The 22,964-nt window shown below is 44.0% G+C and overlaps 1 protein-coding gene across 6 annotated transcripts in view; it reads right to left on the bottom strand.

Annotated features, from left to right (window-relative positions):
• mapk8ip3 (mitogen-activated protein kinase 8 interacting protein 3) overlaps nt 1-22,964 on the bottom strand; it is a 212,491-nt gene that overhangs the window by 7,369 nt on the left and 182,158 nt on the right. For 4 of the 6 annotated variants that reach the window (XM_060840465.1, XM_060840469.1, XM_060840466.1 and 1 more), the window contains 6 exons: nt 22,377-22,457; nt 20,955-21,022; nt 16,724-16,872; nt 15,563-15,734; nt 14,636-14,749; nt 6,389-6,427 (listed from right to left, as the gene is read on the bottom strand). In XM_060840465.1, coding sequence (XP_060696448.1) covers nt 6,389-6,427; nt 14,636-14,749; nt 15,563-15,734; nt 16,724-16,872; nt 20,955-21,022; nt 22,377-22,457 — 623 coding nt within the window. The remainder of the gene's footprint in view (nt 1-6,388; nt 6,428-14,635; nt 14,750-15,562; nt 15,735-16,723; nt 16,873-20,954; nt 21,023-22,376; nt 22,458-22,964) is intronic. The other 2 variants (XM_060840468.1, XM_060840470.1) reach the window with 1 other exon arrangement.

Raw genomic sequence — 22,964 nt, 5'->3', positions numbered from 1 at the left:
GTAAAATTATGTTAAATGAAATAAGTAAACAAAGAGATGCATTACCAGGAAAATACCAGATGTAAATTAATGGTAACTATCTTCTATAACTGACTCAATAAATTTTCTCAAGAACATTGCGATATACAGGTTTCACTGTAGTGTTAAACACAGTTATCTAAAACAGCACAGCTCACACACTAAACATGCAACATGCAAAAGATGGCAGAAAATCCCCAGAGTACAGCAACTTCAAAACAGCTATCACTCCTTATTGAGCACTGCATGCAGTCAGCTGAGGAAACATCTCCAAACTTTACACAGACACTGGGTTCTCAAATCTCCCTTACCCTTGGCACTTTGTATCTCTCAGACTGCCTTAACAACTGCCTGAACATTGTTAATTGTTCCTAGGAGGGAGTGGTGGGGCATGGAGGCAGTGATGGTATCGGGTAAATATTTCTACCAAGGTCTTAGATCAAAGAAAAGACAAATACCATCCATCCTCAATGCTGTTGTATCTTCGCAGGATCAATGAGTGAGCCTGGATATCCATAGAAAGCCTGCACAATCCATCTGCTTCTCAAAACTGCACTTCAGCAAGTGATAGAAAGCCTTAAACAATCCAATTGTTTCCTGAAGTTTGGAGATGCTCCTTTTTGAAAACACTATCCAATCTTAAAAAGTACATAAAATGCAGTTAACACTAGAACTATGAAGTCCTCCTCAGCCAGCACCAGCAGAGTTTGTGCAGTGTAAAAGGCCAGCAAGTCTGCTTGCTCCCTCAATTCTGGCCTTTACCCCATACCACCCCTCTCTGCCCCTTCTCTCTGTGTTATACAACGTGAAAAACATTGCCCTGAGAGGAGGCAGCGTGGTGGAACTGTTAAATGCAAACCTATGCCCTCCTGCGACACAAAGAACTTTTCCAAGTGTTTGACCAGACTAGAATGTAGGCAGGAGTTCATCCCTTTCACCCAGGAGCCAAACCTAACACCAATGTATATGACATCAGCAAGTGTACAGGGAATTGTGGGTTACCCTGGCCACTGCTGAAGACCACACGCATGTCCAAATACAACTGTTCTGTCGTGGCCTTTCAAATACAGTTTTTGTTTTGACAACAGAGTTCCTCAGTTTCTGAGGGGTAAGATGGAACCTTGGCCTAATGTCTTAAAATCAAATACAGCACAAATGACAAAGTAGCTCTCCTATTTGTTCCACAGTAGAGAGCATATCAGTAAGTGTCCCCATCCAAAGATTGAGGGGTCAAATACGGATTATGGGCTCAATTAACCCACAACCCTCTAACCCTGGGCTGATTGCACTGCCTCACCGATCCGAGATGATATTCTGTCCACGGGGAAAGATAAAATCAAAAGGCAATAACATAAATCTGTGCAGAGTTAGGAGATATAGCTGCTGGTTAGAGAAAATTACCTCACTGACATTCTAGAGGGGGTGGTAAGCAAAACTCTCTGAAAACTGAGTGATCGAAGGGAAAAGGTCACAGCAAGATCTTGGATTAAAAGTTTTCTCATGCAAAGAAAGTGTTTCCCAGAGATTATACCAGGAAAAGAATCACACATCACAAATTCCAAGATTTCCTTCTTAAGCTAAAACCTATTAAATAGTTCCGATATATTCATGATAAACAGGTCTAAAATCAGATTTCATGACTGCTCAAAGCTAACACTAATGATAGATTTATTAGTATTGTTAAAGAAAAGGCTGCAAACTGCACCTTTGTGAGTTGCGTTGAAAGATGTGTCAGTACACTGACAAAGGCTATAGACAGTCATTAAGCTTCAGGATGAGGAATGCAATATTACTGTTGTAGGAGCTCAATGGCATGGACTAGATTTCTGCTTCAGTGAGTTAATGCCCTAAACCATCCATTCATTAACATTTTACTACCATAATCCTTGCTTCCCAGGTATCCTTCCTGCCAATCTATCTGGACCTTTATCCATCAAGGCAGTGAGGGGAATTGTGTACAAGCCTCTTCCTGCATTGCTGTTGGGCCTACAAACAACACATCATCACGGCCTGATGTTCGCCCTCAAGAGAAGCTCTCCTCCTCTATTGTACGACTTTACCCAGAAACACTTGGTTAAACTCAGGAACTCGGCATAGAGAATGAGACGCCGGGAGAAGCTCAAGCCCCACATGGTTTAACAAAACTACCACTCAACGCACCATGTCCAACCACGTTAACCCACCTGCAGGTCTCTCTACACAATGGAAACTGTTTTAGCTGCAATGAACCAAATCCTACTTCACTCAACAAGAAAGAGGGTGTATATTCCTTGCTTCCTTCCTTTTCTCACATCCATATGGTATCAGTCGGCAACACTGTTCAAAACCACACCAGGTTCCATATGCCCGTTGATAATATCAGCCACCACCACCATTCCTCACAATCCTTCTACTGTCACGCTCCTGCCCAGACCCATTACTATGAGTGGGGGGGGGGGGGGGGCGTGCGCAGAGATCCTCTTCAATTGTACATTGGACAGACTGAAACCACACCATTTGGTTCCCGACACAACTGCATTCCATAGTCACCCATACCATCCCTCTTTCCTGGAGACTGAGCTTCCAACCCCATTTTCACTTCTTCACTACGACTGCCTACTTCGACCTCCGTAACATGGGTCCAACTCCAGTCCTGCTTCAGCTGATCAGCTGCTGAAGCCCTCATCCATGCCTTCAGCATCTCTAAAACTATTCCAATGCTCCCTTGGCCAGCCTCTCACATGACAGGCACATTAGCTCAACCAAATCCATAACAGGTGCAGTTCATCAGTCATTCCCAGGCCCTTCCCAGAAATACCTTAACTTTAAAATTCCCAACTTCGTTTTTAAAATCACTCCTGGACCTCCCCTGTCTTCTGTTACCTGGAATTCCTTCCATATGGCATTGTGGGTCTACAGTGCAGCTCACCAGCATCTCAAAGCCAACCAGGTTGGGTAATAAATGCTGGCACAGCCAAGGACACAAGTGCCCCATCAGTGAATTAAAAACAAACCATTCTCCAGTCAGATAAGCTCTGTGTTCCTCCAATTTTCACCTTTTGTTCTCAGCCACTCACATCTGTTTTGCTATCTCGAATAGACTCAGAATATTGGAATTCCCTCCATAAATCTCTCCAATTCTCCACAGCTTTAAGAGGTACCTACTATGTACATCTTTGAGCAAACACTTGGTCACTGTCCCTAATAATTCCTGATGTGGTTTACTCTCACATTTGTTCGAGAACCCTCTTTGTCCCGAGAGCATTTCACTATGGCATAGGCAATGTATAAATGCAAAATCGTTGTAGCTAGCACTAGCCTGCAATGACCTGATAGGACAAATATGGAGTCCCTTGCTGTTTTCTTTTAAGAAATAATAACATAGTAAAAGCATATCCCATAGTTCAGCTCTACTACTCATTTGGTGGGGAAAGACTGTTCGAATTACTAACAATTTCACCTGGACTGGAAAATGAAAAACAGGACTGGACAAAGCGACTGAATTAAAGCGAGAGAGATTCTACAGGATACTCTGGTCTCCCTTCTATTGGAAGAATGTTGTTAAACTTGAAAGGGTTCAGAAAAGATTTACAAGGATATTGCCAGGGTTGGAGGATCTGAGCTATAGGGAGAGGCTAAACAGGCTGGGGCTGTTTTCCTTGGAGCATCGGAGGCTGAGGGGTGACCATATACAGGTTTGTAAAATCACGAGGGGCATGGATATAATGAATAGCTAAGGTCTTTTCCCCAAGGTAGGGGAGTCCAAAACCAGAGGGCATTGGATTAGGGTGAGGGGGGAAAGATTTAAAAGGGACTGAAGGGGCAACTTTTTCACGCAGAGGGTGGTGCGTGTATGGAATGGGCTGCCAGAGGAAGTGGTGGAGACAAACAAAAACTGGAGATGCTGGAATCCAAAGTGGACAGGCAGAAGGCTGGAAGAACACAACAAACCAGGTAGCATCAAGAGGTGGAGAAGTTGACATTTTGGGTCTAACCCTTCTTCAAGACGGAGGGTGTGTGGGGGGAGCTGCAGATAAATGGGGTGGCGGGGGCAGAATGGTGAATTGGGGATAGGTGAAGACAAGTAGAGGGTACATCCTGGTTGGTCAATGAAAGGAATAAATCCAGTTGGTGGCAGGGAGCAGTGGAAGGGAGGGGGACTGGTGGGGAAGGCCGAGGAAGGTTATTTGAAATCGGAGAACTCAATGTCGAGTCCTCCGGGCTGGAGGGATAAGGTGCTGTTCCTTCAGTAGGAGCTATGGTTTGTTTTGGCAACGGAGGAGGCCAAGGATGGTCATGTCGGAAAAGGAGTGGTCGGTGGAATTGAAATGGGCGGTGACGGGGAGGTCCGGTCGGTCCCTGTGGACATGGCTGCGATGCTCGGTGAGCCGTTCCCTAAGTTTACATTCAGTCTCCCCGATGAAGAGAAAACCACAGTGGGAGCACATAATGCAGTGAAGTAGGTTGGAAGAGAGGCAGGTGAACCTGTCTCACCTGGAAGGACTGTTTGTGGCCCTGAATGGAGGTGAGAAGGGTGTTTGAAATGTTGTAATTGTACCAGCCCTGCAGGTTTTTGCATCTTTTCTAGCTGCAGGGGAATGTACCTGGGGGTTTGGTGGCAGGAGTGGTGAGAAACAGAGACTGCCAGAGGGAACGGTGCTTGTGGAAGGCTGAGAGGGGTGGGGAGGACAAGATGCTCTTGATGGTGGGGTCTGTTTGGATTTGGCAGAAGTGTTTGAGGATGATGCGTTGGATGTAGAGACTGGTGGGGTGGTAGGTGAGGACAATGGGGACTCTGTCTTTATTGCTTGGGGGGGGAGGGGGTTTAAGAGGAAGTAATGGAGGCTGGTACAATTACAACATTTCAAAGGCATCTGAATAGGAAGGGTTTAGAGGGATATGGGCCAAGTGCAGATAAGTGGGGCTAGATTAATTTAGGATATCTAGTCAGCATGGATGAGTTGGAGCAAAGGGTCTTTTCCGTGCTGTACATCTCCATGGCTCTACTCCTATTCAGTCATGAAGGGACATCTGGCCAAGTCAAGAGGATGAAAGGGCTTTAGTTATGGATTCTTCTTGAAACCAGTTGCTCCCTTCAATTCACAGAAACAGCTCAAAGCCAATGACTTTACTTCACGGCTGCTACTGGTGCCACTCTGAACCGGTTACTGATGGCGCACTGGGGCGTCCAGGTCATCATCACCGCTTCCACTCACCGAGACAGAGAACGTCTGCCTAACCAGGCGCACAGGAGCCTCGAGAAACACAGAAATAAAAGGGCAGTGAATTCAAACGTCAGTCATGCCAGAATTCTGATCCACTGGTAGGGATACTGATGCTGTCCACACCATAACAGATTTGGAGCCATCGTTATCTTTATTATTCAGAGGATGCAGGCATCACTGGCTAGGCCAGCATTCCCTGTCTATCCTTAGTTGCCTGGAGACCAGTTATGGGTCAGTCATATTGCTGTGGGTCTGGAGTCACGGTTTGACCAGACCACATGGTAACTTCTTTCCTAGTGAACACATGGGATTTTCCTGATAATCGGCAACAGTTTCACGTTCATCATAAGACCCTTAATTCCAGATTTTTATTAAATTCAAATTCTACCATCTACTATGGTGGGATTTGAACCCAGGTCCCCAGAACGTAACCTGGATCTCTGGATTAACAGTCAAGTGTGAATACCACTAGGCCATCTCCTCCCCTTTATATTATATGACTGGGAAAAGTGCACATTACAATATGTTCACTCTTCTCAGATGCAACTGGAATCCTCTGGCCAAAACTGTAACATTCTACTTGGCTATCACTGAGAAAAATGGTGTACTGAGTCTCTTGGCGATATCAAACAGAGTCTGGTGCTTGCTAATCTGATTGTCTTCTCTATTTTGCATGATATTCATAATGTCATCAGCAACTACAACAGCGTTGTAATCTCCAATGCTAAATAGATCACAATGAACTGAAAGACCACTTCCCAATGCTTGACTGATTTCATTTCAATTGAAACCTTTAGAACTTGGTTTTGGGATCAATAATATGACATGAATCAAAACAAGCCTCAGGCTGAGACTGGTTCGATTTGCCGGAAACATTTTCCTAAAAAAGAATTGATTCACCTTTTCCACGTTAGCCAGAAGACACAACAAAATTCAATTTCACATTTAAATTGGGAGCAAGAAAGGCTACGATTTTCCACCATCCCCTGCCACATGGTTAAAAATAACAACACAAGATGTTTGGTTTTGTATGAAGAACACGTCACAAAAAAATGAGTGCACAATCCACAATGTGACAAATGAAAAGCAAGCAGGATATGTCAGATGTGATGGAGAAAATGATTTATAGCCAAAACAAAGCAGTCAGCTCTTGAATTTTAACTTACCCCTGAACCCCAGCAGTTGACCTCGGTGCAAAACTACAGCTGGAGGAGGGAAGGCAGGAGAGAAAAAAAAAGATTCAGAGAGAGGAAAGGGAGGAGAGGAAGGTTGGGGGGGGGGGGGGGGGGCAGTCAATGCAGGACCATTGATGGCAAAGCCAAAGGAATAAAGGTTGAAACTGAAAAAGACGGGCACACTGATTGCAAACTTTACTCTGCATCACATACATTCCAACTAAATACGTGCTTCTTAAATAACCTGTCACTGAGATGTATTTTTCGGTCACAGCTGTCACTTAGATCACTGGACCAGAGTCAGTGGGCCAAATGGTCTTAACTGTCATATGGTCTTAACTGTAACTTTGGGAGTTTATTAAAACAATACAAATCTGTCCAACATAACCCAGTGAATTTCAGTTACCTGGTCAGGTACCACACGGTACAGAGATCTCTGGGCTATTCTGAACCTTTGGGAGAAAGGGTAAACAGCTGAGGTTTACAGTCCTGACCACCACCCGGAGGCTCCTGCAGGATGTCAGCATATGTCCCTGCTTCTCGAAGTCAAGATCAGACTTGTCTGTGATCTCCCTTCCCACCCTGCAGAACAGTTCCCCACTGGCATGTGCCTTTTAGACCCTCCCACATCAACCTGGTCACATGACAAAGAGTGGCCAGTTCCAAACATGAGGAAAGAGTGGAGACCTTCAGGAGAGGAAGAGGCGAAGGAAAAAATAAAGGGGAAACTAGCAAGAGAAAAGGCTTAAACAAAACTTATTACAAAGCATAGTTAAGTCTGTGAACAAAGCAAACTTGGTAAAAACACACATTTCCACTCCATTCTCTTACATTCCAAATATTAATGCAGACATACAATTCTAGTACACCATCACAAAACTTGATCCCAACACTTCCTGTCTAATTCCAAATGAAGATGCTATTCTTCATGGTTAATGTAATGAGCTTCTAACTTTAAAAGGCTGCTCCTCGTCTGAATTTTAATTTGAACCACCAAGTGAACTCTACAGATCTCCATCCTTACCATTTTCACCTCTGATTTGTTAAAACCTCATGATACACCTGTGTTTATAGATCCATGCAGGAAAAAACCTTCCAGGTTCCAATAAAACTGCAGTAATTATGGTCTTTGATGTGCAAATTGTCCATAGAATTCAAAGAGCTATCACAGAATTTAGCGGACTAGTCAGTATTAAGGTTTCATAGGATTGTGCTCATTAGACAGAATAACAGACACCAGCGAATACACTGAAGCTCGAGTTAAGATGAGTTCATGAATTGTCCAATCCTCATTAATGATTTACACAGCAGCTGAACCATTTTGATCAGATTTTGTTCCATTCTGTTTCATCTCTCCAACTGACCTTAAGACTGCGTAATCTCTGTACATTCTGAAAATAACAGCCTTTTAAATCAGAAGCTTATCAAAAGGTGAAGATTTATTTGCCTGTTATGTTGTATCTGATATTGGATGCCAGTGATATTACAGGGCTCTGCTCTTTCATTACAGACACCGTCTGCTCCAAAGCACTCATCTTTCCACAGAATATACCACAGAATATTTAAGCTGAAAATGTGTTGCTGGTTAAAGCACAGCAGGTTAGGCAGCATCCAAGGAACAGGAAATTCGACGTTTCGGGCCAGAGCCCTTCATCAGGAATTCCTAATGAAGGGCTCTGGCCCGAAACGTCGAATTTCCTGTTCCTTGGATGCTGCCTAACCTGCTGTGCTTTAACCAGCAACACATTTTCAGCTCTGATCTCCAGCATCCGCAGACCTCACTTTTTACTCACAGAATATTTAACCCTACCCCTCTTGTATTGTCAATTGACATTACCGTTCTTAAGATTTCTGTTAAATGTAATTCTTATACTTTTATTTAAAGAGAGCACTGAATATCTGCACATTTAGCCTGAATATTTAACTATTCATTAATGTTGCCTCACCACCTTTAATTAATATCACTGATCTAAGATGGTTTGACCATTGATCCAACTACAACTTACTCGACAATCAGCCTTCTGGTGCTGGTACGGAACAAACAGAAGAATTCTTGACAAATGAATGATACATTCTTCCCATTTTATCCAGACTGAGCCATACTTCGAATAAATCCACTGTCAACCTGTCACTCAGAAATATCCTCTCCATTTCAACAAGATGATGGGATTTGAAGAACCGCCCATCAAACACGCCAATCACAACCAAAGTGGGTATTGCAAGTGTTCACGTTTCAGACATTGTAAGGCTCCATTACAACTGTTGCACATCACATGTGCAAATCACGAAATACACATGTTCACAAAGCCTGCAAATACACACACACAGACGCACACACAGACACACACACAGACACACACACAGACACACACACAGACACACACACAGATGCACGCATTTGCAAGTTGCATTAACTAATCAACATGGCTCAAACTTCATATTTTTTGCTGAAAAGCTGCTTTAAAATCTCAATTCACCAAAGGGATATTAGTACATGCTAGTTGTTAAAAGATGAACAATGATTCTGAATAGGTATAGTTAAATATGAACTAATATAATTGCTATAGATAGTATTTTGTTCAAAAAAAAGGTTGATTTGAGAGACTAAGGATACCTGACTGAATCATTTACCCTGATTTCAGTGTAATGTACAACTGATGGATCCAATATTGATAAGGAAACAATAGCAACTATCTTAGTAGGTGCTGATGTTGCAATCTATTACGAAACCTAATGGCATGTTAGTCTTTATCGGAAGAGGATTTGAGTGCAGGAGCAGTGAAGACATGCTTCAATTGTATAGGAGCTTGGTTGGACCGCACCTGGAGTGCAGTTTTGGTCTCCTTTACTCAGAAAAGACACCATCATGGAGGGAGTACAATGAAGGTTCACTAGAGTTGTTCCTGCGTTGGCAGGACTGTTCTATGGAGAGAGATTGAGTAAAAACAGGCCTGTATTCTCAAGAGTTTCTAAGTATGAGAGATGACCTCAAAAACTATAGACAGTAGATGTAGGCAAGATGTTTCCCATGGCTGGCGGAGTCTAGAACTAGAGGCTAAAATAAGCCATTGGGTTTAAGAGAAAAGAATTTTTTTATTTTTTACTCAGAGGGTTATCAGCCTTTGGGACTTCTCACCACAGAACAGAGTGGAATCCTAATCTTTGAATGTGTTTAAGGACGTGATCGATAGATTTCAGATTATCGATGGTGTACAGGGTGATTGATGGGACGGGTAGAAGACATTGGAGTGTTCGACCAACGTGATTGTAATAAAAATCAGGGAAGGCTCGATGGGCTGAATAGCCTACATGTCTGTTCTTACATGAATCGGCTAAGGAAGAGATACTCCATCAATGGCAGATACCAACTGTGGGCTGATTTTGCAGCTAATTTCACAAAAAAACATCATTGTTAACCGCCCAGAGAGTCTCATACAGTTTCTGTATGAGAGTTGAAAGCAGGTACTGTATGTGTATGTTAATTATCCATTAAATGTGGCACGGGAGCTGAAGCTTGGCAGATAATGAAATGTAACATGAACATGTCAATAACTGCCTAATTACCCCTCTGGTTCAAAGCATATGGTGTTATGTCTTCTTAGGTTGATGTTGGAGATTTTTAATAGAGCAAACTTGAAATGGGTTTTTTACACTTTTGTGTTGTTTCTTGTTCTCTCTGTCCCAATGAAGTAGTTGACACTACTTAAGTAAATGCTTTTAAAGCTAAGATAGACTTCTTTTTTAAACAATAAAGGAATTAATGAATAAGTGGAGCTGAGGCCAAAAAAAGATCAGCCATGATCTTATGGAATGCTGGAGCAGGCTCAAAGGACCACCCCACCCCTGGCCCCAGGTGTCAAGAGTGTGGGGCTGGAAAAGCACAGGAGGTCAGGCAGCATCCGAGGAACAGGAGAATCGACGTTTCAGGCAAGAGTCCTTCATCAAGAATGAGGCTGGGAGCCCTGCGGATGGAGAGATAAATGGGAGGGGGGTGGGCCTAGGGGAGGAAGGTAGCTGAGTGTGCAGTAGGTGGATGGAGGTGGGGGTAAAGGTAATAAGTCGGAGGGGAGGGTGGAGCAGATAGGTGGGAAGATAGATGGACAGGTGGGACAGGTCATGAGGGCGGTGCAGAGTTGGAAGGTTGGAACTGGGATAAGGTGGGGGGAGGGGAAGTGAGGAAACAGGTAAAATCCACATTGATGCCCTGGGGTTAGAGGGTCCTGAGGCGAAAGGTGATGAGTTCTTCCTCCAGGCGTCAGGTGGTTAGGGAGTGGCCATGGAGGACCTGCATGTCTTTGGCGGAGTGGGAGGGGGAGTTGATGTGCTTGGCCACCGAGTGGTGGGATTGATTGGTGCAGGTGTCCTGGAGATGTTCTCTGAATCACTCTGCAACTAAGTGTCCTGTCGCCCCAGTGTAGAGGAAACCACATCAGGAGCAATGGATTCAACAAATGACATATGGAAGTGCAGGTGAAGCTTTGATGGATGTGGAAGGCTCCTTTGGGGCCTTGGATAGAGGTGAGGGGGGTGGTGTGGGCACAGGTTTTGCAATTCCTGCGGTGGCAGGGGAAGATGCCAGGAAAGGAGGGTAGGTTGGTAGGGGGCATGGACCTGACAAGAGAGTCGCGGAGGGAATGGACTTTATGGAAAGCAGATGGGGAGGGGAGGGAAATATCTCTCTGGTGGTGGGGTCCATTTGTAGATAGCGGAAATGGCGGAGGATGATGCGATGTATACGGAGTTTGGTGGGTGGAAGGTGAGGACCGGGGGTGTTCTGTCCTTGCTATGTTTGGTGGGGTGGGGATTGAGGGCAGCGGTGCGCGAAGTGGATGAGATGTGCTGGAGGGCATCATCGACCACATGGGACGGGAAACTGTAGTCTTTGAAGGAGGCCATCTGGTGTGTTCTGTGGTGGAATTGGTCCTCCTGGAGGCAGAGTGGGAGGAGGTGTAGTCGAAGTAGCTGTGGAAGTTAGTGGGTTTATAGATGTCCATGTTGAGTCAACCACCGTTGATGGAGATGGAAAGGTCCAGGAAGGGGAGAGAGGTGTCTGAGATGGTCCAAGTGAACGTAGGGTCGAGGTGGAATGTGTTGGTGAAGTTGATGAACTGTTTAACCTCCTCATCGAAGCACAAGGTGGCGCTGATACAGTCAGCAATGTAGCGGAGGAAAAAGGTGGGGGATGGCGCTGGTGTAACCGCAGAAAATGGACTGTTCCACATAACCGACAAAGAGACAGGCATAGCTGGGGCCCACGTGGGCACCCATAGCTCTACCCTTTTCGTCTGGAGGAAGTGGGAGGATTCAAAGACAAAATTATTGAGGGTGAAGACCAGTCCAGCCAAACAAATGAGAGTGTCAGTGGAAGGGTACTGGGGGGGTGGTGGTGGGAGAGGAAGAAACAGAAGGCTTGGAGGCCTTGGTCATGGCGGATGGAGGTGTATAGGGACTGGATGTCCATGGTGAAGATGAGGCATTGGGGGCCATTGAAATGAAAGTCTTGGAGGAGGTAGAGGGCATGGGTGGTGTCCCGAACGTATGTGGGGAGTTCCTGGACAAGGGGGAATAGGACAGTATCAAGGTATGTGGGGATGAGCTCAGTGGGGCAGCAGCAGGCCATGACGACGGGTCAGCCAGGCCAGTCACACTGGTGAATCTGGGCCGGAAGGTAGAACCGGGCGGCATAGGGTTCCTGAACTATGAGGCTGTTCTCTGATGGATGTGGAGGGCTCCTTTGGGGACTTCGATGGAAGTGAGGGCAGAGATGTTTTTAAAGATGGATGTGGAAGGCTTTGTTTCTCTGATGGATTCCTCTGCATCGGGGGAGACACACACCTAACATCTCCAGGACAGCCACCCCAACGGACAGCCGCCCCAACGGACAGCCGCCCCAACGGACAGCCGCCCCAACGGACAGCCGCCCCAACGGACAGCCGCCCCAACGGACAGCCGCCCCAACGGACAGCCGCCCCAACGGACAGCCGCCCCAACGGACAGCCGCCCCAACGGACAGCCGCCCCAACGGACAGCCACCCCAACCAACATCCCCACCCACCCCCATCCTGACAAATTCAACTCCCCTCCTACCTGTCCATCTTCCTTCCCACCTATCTGCTTCACCCTCCTCTCTGACCTATCACCATCACCTCCATCTACCTATCTCACACTCAGCTACCTTATCCCAGGCCCCATCCCTCTCCCATTTATCTCACCACCCCCTGGCCCACAAGCCTCATTCCTGATGAAGGGCTTATACCCAAAAATGTCAATTCTCCTGCTCCTTGGATGTTGCTTGACCTGCTGTGCTTTTCTAGCTCCCCACTCTCGACTCTGATCTCTACCATCTGCAGTCCTCACTTTCTCCTCAAAGGGCCATATGGCCTACACTCCTGCTCCTAGCTCTCATGCTCTCTCTTCTAGTCCAATCTTTTGTCCCCTTTTCTTGCTTTTCCTCCTATATCAGGTTTGATGCTGAAATTAACCCACTTCAATTCATCCTCGTTCTCCAACTGCCCTCCAGTTCTCAATCCTTAATTCACACACAAAAGGGGTGTGTTGATAGAAGGACAGAGTTGTCCCCCATCCCTAGCTACCCTTGAACTGAGTGGCTTGCTAAGTCACTTCAAAGGGCAATTAACAGTCAGTGTCATTATTCTGAGTCTGCAGTCCCATGTAGGAGTCAGCGGGTAAGGATGGCAGATTTCACTTGCTAATGGGCATGAATGGGGCATTATTGACAATCGATGACAGTTCTCACAGTCACCATCACTGAGACTAGCTTCATATTCCAGATTTTTCTTTCACTGAATCTAAGTTCCTCCCATTTCTAAAATGGGATTGAACACTTGACCCTGGGGAAACGGTCTGGGCCTCTGAATTATTAGTTCAGTGACACTGACGCTATATCAGCATCTTCACACGAAAGAGAGAGAGATAGTCGGTTCCATCATTTTCAAGTTCCAGTTGCATTCCCCTGTGCCATTACCAGTTCCCACTTCTGGCTTCTTACAAGAAACAGTTTTCCGCTTACCAACTTGGGAAAGTCCGGCTTCAGAAGATTCCAGCTCAAGAGAACCCTGCATTACTGAACATCTTTGAGTGATACAGCACTGAGAAGGTACCTCAGCCCATAAACTCTGTGCTGATTTATCTTCATGAAGCCAACTTTCCAGCACTTGGCCCAGTGCCCTGAGTATTACATGCACTCATCCATGTCCTTTTTATACGTTTGGGAGGTATTTTTCCCCTGTACCAGCCTCCCAAGGCAGTGCATTCCAGATTCCCACCACCCTCTGTGAGCAAAAGGTTTCCTCAAATCCCCTGTGCACATCCTGCCCTCACCTTACAATTACCAATGTGTAAGATGTGCAGGTGACCTAGCCTGCATTTGTATTTGGGAGTTTGTATAACATGTATATATTCAGAAGCTGAAATAACTCATCGGGTGAGATTATTCAGTCACATATCATTGGATGAGATTTAATTCCAATGTTAGATTAGCTTCCATCGACCAAACTTGAACAATGATTTTCTCCATGTACTCCCGCTCTGTCTTAATAGCTAATAGCTGTATTCATTCCATTTGGTTTTTGAATTTCATCAGAGAAGCACTAAATGTTATGCAAATTTTACAATCTATATTTAATTGGCAATTTGTATATGACAACAGCATTACCTTTTCCTCATTAGGTCCCTGCATTTGTTTTTTTTTAAAATCACCTCTGGATATCTAGTTGCTGCACTTTTAGACCATCCCCATATAAACACCCATCCCAACAATTATTTGTAAAAACTATATAAACAGTCTCTGGTGGGGCAGACGATACAATATGGGCTGTGATTTTTGTCACAAAGAGCTCTAATATTTAATAGTAGATTTTAGACTTTCAATTATCAAACCTATTGGAAGCACAATCTCAGGGCTCTGTGTGATATGAGTACAGCACGCAAGTGTAGCATTAAACAATTTCCCATAATTTTAAAATTACAAATTCATGCAGTCAAAGGCTTGAATATTTAAACTTTTTTTAGACTCATTCGGCAATAGCAAATAAATTATCTTCTATATATTTCAATCTCCAGTCAAAATGTCCACACAACAAAGATCATCACCAAGATTCACTGGTGTCTGTTTTTTTTTGTGGTAATGGTCTAGTGTACCAAGTTATTTATAGACTGAGTTATTCATGTCAAACAGTAAAGACCCATTACTAACCTGGCCAAACTTTGTTCACTTACTTTCTGTCAATGGGATAGAGATAACCACTCCATTTCCTGTCCCCACCCAAAGGCGGTTTCCACCAATTAGCAAAGCTGTGATTCGCACAAAAGAGAATCCCAATTTGCCAGTACCTGCCAATCAAAGCAAGAGATTCCAGAATTAATCAAAGATAAAAAGAGTGGCATGAGCTGTACCAGCTCATAGGAGTACACAAGACAGAGGATCATTATAGAGATCTACAGCATAGAAACTGACCATTTGGTCCAATTCAGCCACGCCAAACAGAGATCCTAACCTAATCTAGTCCCATTTGCCAGCACCTGGCCCATATCCCTCGAAACCCTTCCTATTCATACACCTATCCAGATGCCTTTTAAATGTTCTAATTGTACCAGCTTCCACCACTTCCTTTGGCAGCTTATTCCATACATGCACCACCCTCTGTGTGGAAAAGTTGCCCCTTAGGTCCCTTTTAAATCTTTACCCTCTCACCTTAAACCTATGCCCTCTAGTTCTGGATTACCCTCGGGAAAAGACCTTGTCTATTTACCCTATCCATGCCTCTCATGATTTCATAAACCTCTATAAGGGGTTAAGAATCAACCATGTTGCTGTGGGTCTGGAGTCACACATAGGTCAGACTGGGTAACGGACAGTAAACCTCCTTTGTCAAAACAACATTAATGAACCAGATGGGTTCTTATGACAATTGCCGTAATCCCTCCTCAGCTTTGTTTTAAACCTGCTCCGTCTCCAACGCTCCAGAGCCTATTCAACCTCTCCGTATAGCTCAAACTCTCCAATCCTGGTGACATCCTTGTTAATCTTTTCTGAACTCTTTCAAGTTTCACCACACCTTTCCTGGATAATGTGACAATACCATTATAGCTATTGCATAAAATACAGTTCAATGGCTAGGACATTGCAGGAATGCAGAATCTTACCTAACATTTTACTGACGTAAGGCTCAATGTCTACATCCTGTAGATGCTGATGTGTGTGCGCATGATAAAGGCGCAAAGTGGAATCCAGGCGAATTGAGATCCAAACCCCATCGCCAATCCACGCCAACTGGCGCACTTGGCTTTCCCTCCGCGGGTGTGCATCAAAGGATTTCTGTTGTAGAAGTAACAATTAGGGGAATGTAATAAGCATTTGGCATTTAAAATGGTTCCACAGGTACATGAGCATAAATGACAAATACCTTTATTACCTTCAACTTCTCTGTCAGGATCTTTATAAAATAACTCGAACTTTTGCTCGCACCAATCCTATTCCCAGTGTTTATTGTCGCACTAATGGTTCACGGAGTCAAGGCCAAACTTATGAATGTTTTCATGGAGGAGTTAAAATTGGTTCTTAGGAGTAAAGGGTATGGGGAGAATAAAGTGACAGGGTGCTGAGTTGGATGATCAGTCAGGATCACATTGAATGGTGGAGTAGGTTCAAAGGGCTGAATGGCCTCCTCCTGCTCCTATTTTCTCTGTTTCTTCCTGCAGTTGTGGCTAAACTACGGGGTTTGTCCTTTACCCTTTGCTGGGCGGTGGACTTCACTGGCTGGGTCAGCATTTACTTCCCAACTCTGACTGCCCTCTGGGCAAGAATGAACCATGTTGCTGTGGGTCTGGAGTCACACATAGGCCAGACTGGGTAACGGACAGTAAACATTAGTGAACCGGATGGGTTTGCGTGACAATTGCAGGCATTCCTCCTCATCTTTGTTTTAAACCTGCTACCCCTTATCCTAAAACTATGACTCTCTCATTTAAGATTTCCTAAAGAGGAAATATAGCTCTACATTGGCTTATAGAGTCTTGGGGTTGTACAACCCCTGAAACTGACCCTTTGGTCCAACTTGTCCATGCCGACCAGATATCCTAACCTAAACTAATCCCATTTGCCAGCACTTGGCCAGATGATCTTTAGCATATTCTATACCTCAATTAGACCATCTCTCAGTCTTCTAAACTCCAGAGTGTATAGGCCTACAAGCCCAAATGGCTCAATCTCTCTTCACAAATTCAAGATAAATAACAGCAGGGTTTTGTAGCTCTACCACACCATTTTATTTTCTGCCCTACGTCTACCCGACGACCAAAACCCACCTCAATCTGCATTGTTTTAGGCTGGATGACGTGGATTTTGTTCTTGTAGCCGCACCAGACCTTGTCGTGCACAACAGCCATGCAGCGGATGGAGTGGTTCGGACGGCGCAGGTCCATGAGGTGGTAATTGCTCAGGTCCCACTGACCATCTACTCAGACAGAAGTGAATCGATTCTATTACTGTTAACGATTCCATGACTTTACAAACGCATCTCAACATTATTCCTGACTATCTAATACATACAATGATGGATCCAATAAACACAATAGGATCTGTAGTTTTTTCCATAGGAAAATGCTTTTATTTTCACTGTGTTTCTGCATTAGGACACTTTCACAAACCATTAATGAATCCATTCCCGGTGGCTCAGCGATTAGCACTGCTGCCTCACAGCACCAGGAAGTCAGGTTTGATTCCCATCTCAGTTGACTGTGTGGAGTTTGCACATTCTCCCCGTGTCTGCATGGGTTTCCTCCGGGTGCTTCCATTTCCTCCCACAGTCCAAAGATGTGCAGGTCAGGGTGAATTGGCCATGGTAAATTGCCCATAGTGTTAGGTGCATTAGTCAGAGGGAAATATAGGGTAGGAGAATGGGCCTAGGTGGGTTACTCTTCAGAGGGTCGGTGTGGAACCTGTTGAGCCGAAGGACCTTTTTCCATATTGTAGGGAATCTCATCTAATCTAATATAAATAAAATAAGCCTTGATTCATTGACTTTTCTTCACAAACGGTCAATGGTTGAAAATTCATGCTCCTTCCAGCATTCCCCTGCTCAAAGCCAGGTGGATGTGTAGAAGATCCAGCACTAGGCCAGTATCAGATGTACTATATCTCACCTTTCTCTGACAGTTTCTAATAATGCTCATGGAGAGTATACACCCTAGATAAGATCAACCTGAGTTACAATCAGAAGGTGATTGCTGTCATTCTGGTCAAGGTTTTGTCATATTGTATTTTATTTCCATTATTATCCTTCATACATTAATTCATATGAAAAGACAAAAAGAGCATCTAGCAGGTATAGCAGGGATGCCCCAAGAGCAAATGGAACTCGGGAACAGGGGATAATTCAGGGACAATGGACCAACCTAAACACAGATTGCTGGAGAAACTCAGCAGGTCTGACAGCACTGTGGAGAGAGAAAAAGGTTCAACATTTCAAGTCTGATACGACACTGCTGCAGAACTCTGATCTGCCTCTCAAGTTCTGAAGTGTTATATGAGATTAAAACTTTAACCGTTTCTCTCTCCACAGATGCTGCCAGACCTGCTGAGTTTCTGTAGCGACCTCTGCATTTGTGTCAGATTTCCAGCATCACAGTATTTTGCCTTTATATAATTGGGTGAGTACCAGATTGATTAGATTACTTACAGTATGGAAACAGACCCTTCGGCCCAACAACTACACACCGACCGTCCGAAGACCAACCCACCCAGACCCATTTCCCCTACACTTACCCCTTACCTAACACTACGGACAATTTAGCATGGCCAATTCACCTAACCTGCACATTTTTGGACTGTGGGAGGAAACCGGAGCACCCGGAGGAAACCCACACAGACACGGGGAGAATATGTAAACTCCACAGACAGTTGCCTGAGGCGGGAATCGAACCCAGGTCTCTGGCGCCGTGAGGCAGCAGTGCTAACCACTGAGCCACCGTGCTGCCCCGGGTGTGAATGTACAGGGAACGATTATTCAATGGGGTTGGGGTTTAATTTGAAATAAGGCTCTGACTAAGAAAGAATGTCCCTGGTCTCTGTCCAATAAGCATTTGATCTCTGGTATTTGACAAAGATTCACAGGCATTTTATCCCTAACCTAAGGATCACAGAGGCTGAAATACACTGGCAGGAGGCAGATAGCAGGAACATGTGGAAATCATCTCCTCCATTCACAGCTCATGGGAAGCCTCTTTGTGGTCTTACCTAATCAGCTATAAAAATGGAGGTGAAGGAGAGCAATCCTCCCCAGTTATGGAAACAAAGGAATCACCATTTAGTCTTAGAGACACCAGGGGCAGGAAAAGGGCAAGAAGAAGGGCTCATGCCCGAAACGTCAATTCTCCTGCTCCTGCTCCTTGGATGCTGCCTGACCTGCTGCGCTTTTCCAGCAACACATTTTCAGCTCTGATCTCCAGCATCTGCAGACCTCACCTTCTCCCGCAGGAAAAGGTCAATCCAATATTGGAGGAGGAATGGGTTACTCACTCTCCAACTGACAATATTCTCAAATATTTCAGTACCAATTGCCTTCTCTCAATACTGGCAATAAAGCTAGTTGCACATCTTGCTGAACAACATTCTCTGGTTACATTTTCGGAACCAGATTTGCTTAAAGTTCTGAGGAAGGGTCACTCGACCCAAAATGTTACCTTGTCGTGGAGAAAATGTAGAGAATCTCCTGGAGATGCAGGGAGTTCTTCAAGGAGTAGGTCTTTTATTTGCAAACAAAAAACTGTGACACTGAGAAAACAGATTCTCTAATGCCCCTGAACCTCAGGGTCCATGGATTTTTATATCTTTTTTATCATGTTTCTGTGAGCTTATCAGCATGTCCAACTATATTAATCAAAGTTCCTCACTCTAGCTATACAATAAACCAGTGATGTTAGTTCCCATTATCTCTTTAGTTATACATTCTACTTAATGTTATCCTCATGTCAATGTTAGATATTTATTATCACCTCTGTTTAGGTTGGTCCATTGTCCCTGAATTATCTCCTGTTCCCGAGTTCCATTTGCTATTGGGGCTTCCCTGCCATACCTACTAGATGATCAGTCCCTTTTTGTCTTTTTATATGAATTAATGTATGAAGGATAATAATGGAAATAAAATACAGTATGACAACACCTTGTACAGAATTCCAGACTAACCTGTCATGATAGATATTTAGCTATTCCATCTATTACGTCTTCTGTCTCAAGCTGACTCTACTAACGATTAATTAGATATTTTAAAGTCATGTCCCAAATATTTATGGTCCCAATCCTGTCATAATGACACTTAACAGGGAAACTAGCTCTACTAACTGTTATCTCATGTCACCATAGTGACCTTTCAGCCTTAACCTTTCTCTGCTAAATGGTGTAAGAGCATTCCACGATGGTTATCCCATCTTGCCTTCCACAGACCACAGACTGCCAGTGGTCTTCGTACTTTAACCTTTCCCATGCTTTCAGGTTATTTTCCATAACCTGCTGAACTTTTCAAGCAACTTCTGTTTTTGATTGAAGTTTTCCTATTTTATACAACATCATTGTGTGCCTACAACCTAGCAAAATATCCAAGACACTTCACTGAAGCATTCAGAAAATAAACTAAGACTATACGGCACATCAAGAGGGGTTTGGTCAAATGACCAGAAGTTTAATCAAAAGGTGTAGGTTTTAAGATGTTTCATAAAGAAAAAGAGGAGAGATGTGTAGGGAGGAAATTCAGGGCTGGGGCCTGGGCAACTGAAGGCACAGCTACCAACAGTGCTGCAATTATTTAGGACGTACACAACGGCAAAATGTCTCCTCATGGATACAGGCACCTTGATTTGGAAAATGTAAATGAGATGCAATTGAGACTGAACAGTAATCAAAAGTTTATAAAAATAATTTAACATATACAGCCTATCAAATACTCTTGGAAAAGTAACTGGGACCAAATGACTTTAAAAGTTTATGATGTTAGATTTTTTTAAATGCCAATCGCATGTTTGAACATGGCTTGAGAAATCCACTTCCCTCAGGGGGTAGGTTCAGTCATGTTAACTCATTGTTGCACAAGTGAAGCTGGTAAGATGCTTTTTAGTCCTTTATCTACAATGACAGGATTAAAGAATCAAATATCATATTCAATCTGGAGACTGTAGAGCCACTACTTTGTCCTCAACCACTCTGACAGGTGGCACAACTAAACTCTTACCAGCTGAACTTTGACAGGGAAGGTCAACGTGTCATCTCTGTATGTTGTTACTTCTGGGACCCAAAGATGGAGATTTATTCCTTACAGAGTCGAGATTATACTGTGCATTTAAAACATTGTTAGGTGTAATTCCTGCGTTGACTGTTCATGTAACTTGAGACAAATAACAAATATCAAGTACACGAATTTCATCAAATGTACCTTCTAAATGACGCACAAAGAACTTGCATTCCAAGCAATTAAAAGCAGAACAGGATGAAGAATTTTACAACTACCTGTCTAGCAACAATTTTTAAAAATTTAAACGTACTCACCTTCAGCTCGGTGGAAGATAGCCAATGTTCCATCATTCAGTGCCACCAAAACACGTCCCTTCACATGTCTGAAAATACAAATAGAAGGATCATTAATTTTAATCAATTGAGAATCTGCAGAATAATAATCCAAGAATAGTAATCAACTCCTCTCCACTCCCAGGGATCAGCTACAACAGCCTGGTTAAAGTTCACGAGTAGCTTCATGCTCTGGTGAGAAGATGGTGACCTGAGGCCAGCAGCCAAGGCTCTTACTTTTAAATAACTAGTCATTTAAAAAATAAATTCCATCTATTTTCACATCTGGAATCAAAGCCTGATGGAATGCCACTGGATTCTAGAACAGGAAGGTTTTCTTGCTCCCTGATTGGTTTTGATTTAATTCAGGCAATGCAGTGTATTCTGTGATTAGGGAGAGGTGGAGGTTAGTAAAGCGATGGGACATGCTCTGTGAAATGTTGGAGATTCTGAAATATATGGTAGAGTACAAGAACATCTGGATTCTTTCCAGAATTTGGTGGGAGTAGTTTAACCTCTACTGGTAACACTGAAAGAACTACACACCTATAGTCAGCACATCACTGCAACACAACAACATCTCAACTCAGTGACATATTAAAATAAAGTATTTCCCTTTAGTTAAGGCAATGCAATTGGTGGAGGAAAACAAGTCAAAGGTCTACCTGGACCCCTTGAACCAGATCTCTTCCTTAGGCCCGGATGGGTATTTCACAACCTAAAGATGAACGAAAGGTATTACCACCCATGGTCATTTCCAAGAGTTGGCGTATGGGCTTCCACTGAGAACAAAGCATGTAATGGTGTGCCATTACCTCGTGTGGCATGGCTGACCAGGAAACTTTCCTTCTGCCACCACAAGCATTGAAAACAGAAACACAGAAGAAACAAGAACAGGCCATTTGGCCCTTTGATAGCCATTCCGCCATTCAATATGATCATGGCTGATACTCCAACTCAGTCCCCTTGTCCCACTTTCACTCCTTACATCTCTTTAACCCCAAGATGTAACTCTTTTTTTGAAAATATTCATTGTTTTGGTTCAACCACTCCCTGTGCCAGAGAATTCCATTGGGTCATCATTCTCTGAACGAAGAAATCTCTCCTGCCATAAGTCCTACACAGCCTACACCGTATCATTGGATTGGAAAGTCTTCACAGACAGAAATCATCCTCCCTAGCAGTGTTTCAAATATCTCAAGTGTGGCCTGGACTCGAGCCAACGGTCTCTAGCCCAGAGATAGGGACACCACCCACTAATTCACCTCAAAGGTCTTCCTACCCAGCTAAACGTAACTCTCCAGGCACGGCACAACCTGACAATCCTGTTCCCTGGGACAAAGGAGGAGAAATGAATCACTGCCGATTATATGACATGACCAAACAGCTCGCTACAAAACTTACACAATACTGAGGACGGCATCCTTCAGTTTGATGGTGTGGAGGCACTTCTTCCAATTGGACACAGCAGAGTGAACGTAAAGGCTGGGGAGATAGATAATGTGCATGGATTAGATCTCATGAATGAACACTCGCCAAAACAATCCGATTAGAAACACCGCAACCAATCAAGCTGGTCACAGTCAGATGAAAGCTTGGACGTGTGTTCTATGATCTAGCATCAACTTAAGTTGATGCTAAACCGGTCTTGTTCATTTTATCTGGGAGTCAAGTTAAAATGAGATTAATTAAAGGCCAGACTGAGCAGGGTACAACGTAGATTTGAAAATTAACACAACGGCCAAGTGTGAGAATCTTACCCCCTCTGGGATCGCGGCTCAGTTTCAATCAGAAAGTAACAATTAACTCTCTCCCAAAAAGAAACAGATGGTGCAAAGGCTGAGAGAACTGGTGAGAGTGATGGATTACAGTTTAATCCCAAAAACAAGAAAGGTGATGGTTGGGTACTCCTGAGTCAAAAGTTGTGGGCTCAAAAACAATTTTCTGATTCAGTTTGTGAATGTACCTACTAGAGAAGGTGCAAAACTTGAC

Source organism: Hemiscyllium ocellatum, chromosome 20 (genome assembly GCF_020745735.1).
Source record: "Hemiscyllium ocellatum isolate sHemOce1 chromosome 20, sHemOce1.pat.X.cur, whole genome shotgun sequence".
Lineage (NCBI taxonomy): Eukaryota > Metazoa > Chordata > Chondrichthyes > Orectolobiformes > Hemiscylliidae > Hemiscyllium > Hemiscyllium ocellatum.
The sequence above is the reverse complement of the archived record's forward strand: the minus strand, read 5'-3'. Positions and strand labels throughout refer to the sequence as shown.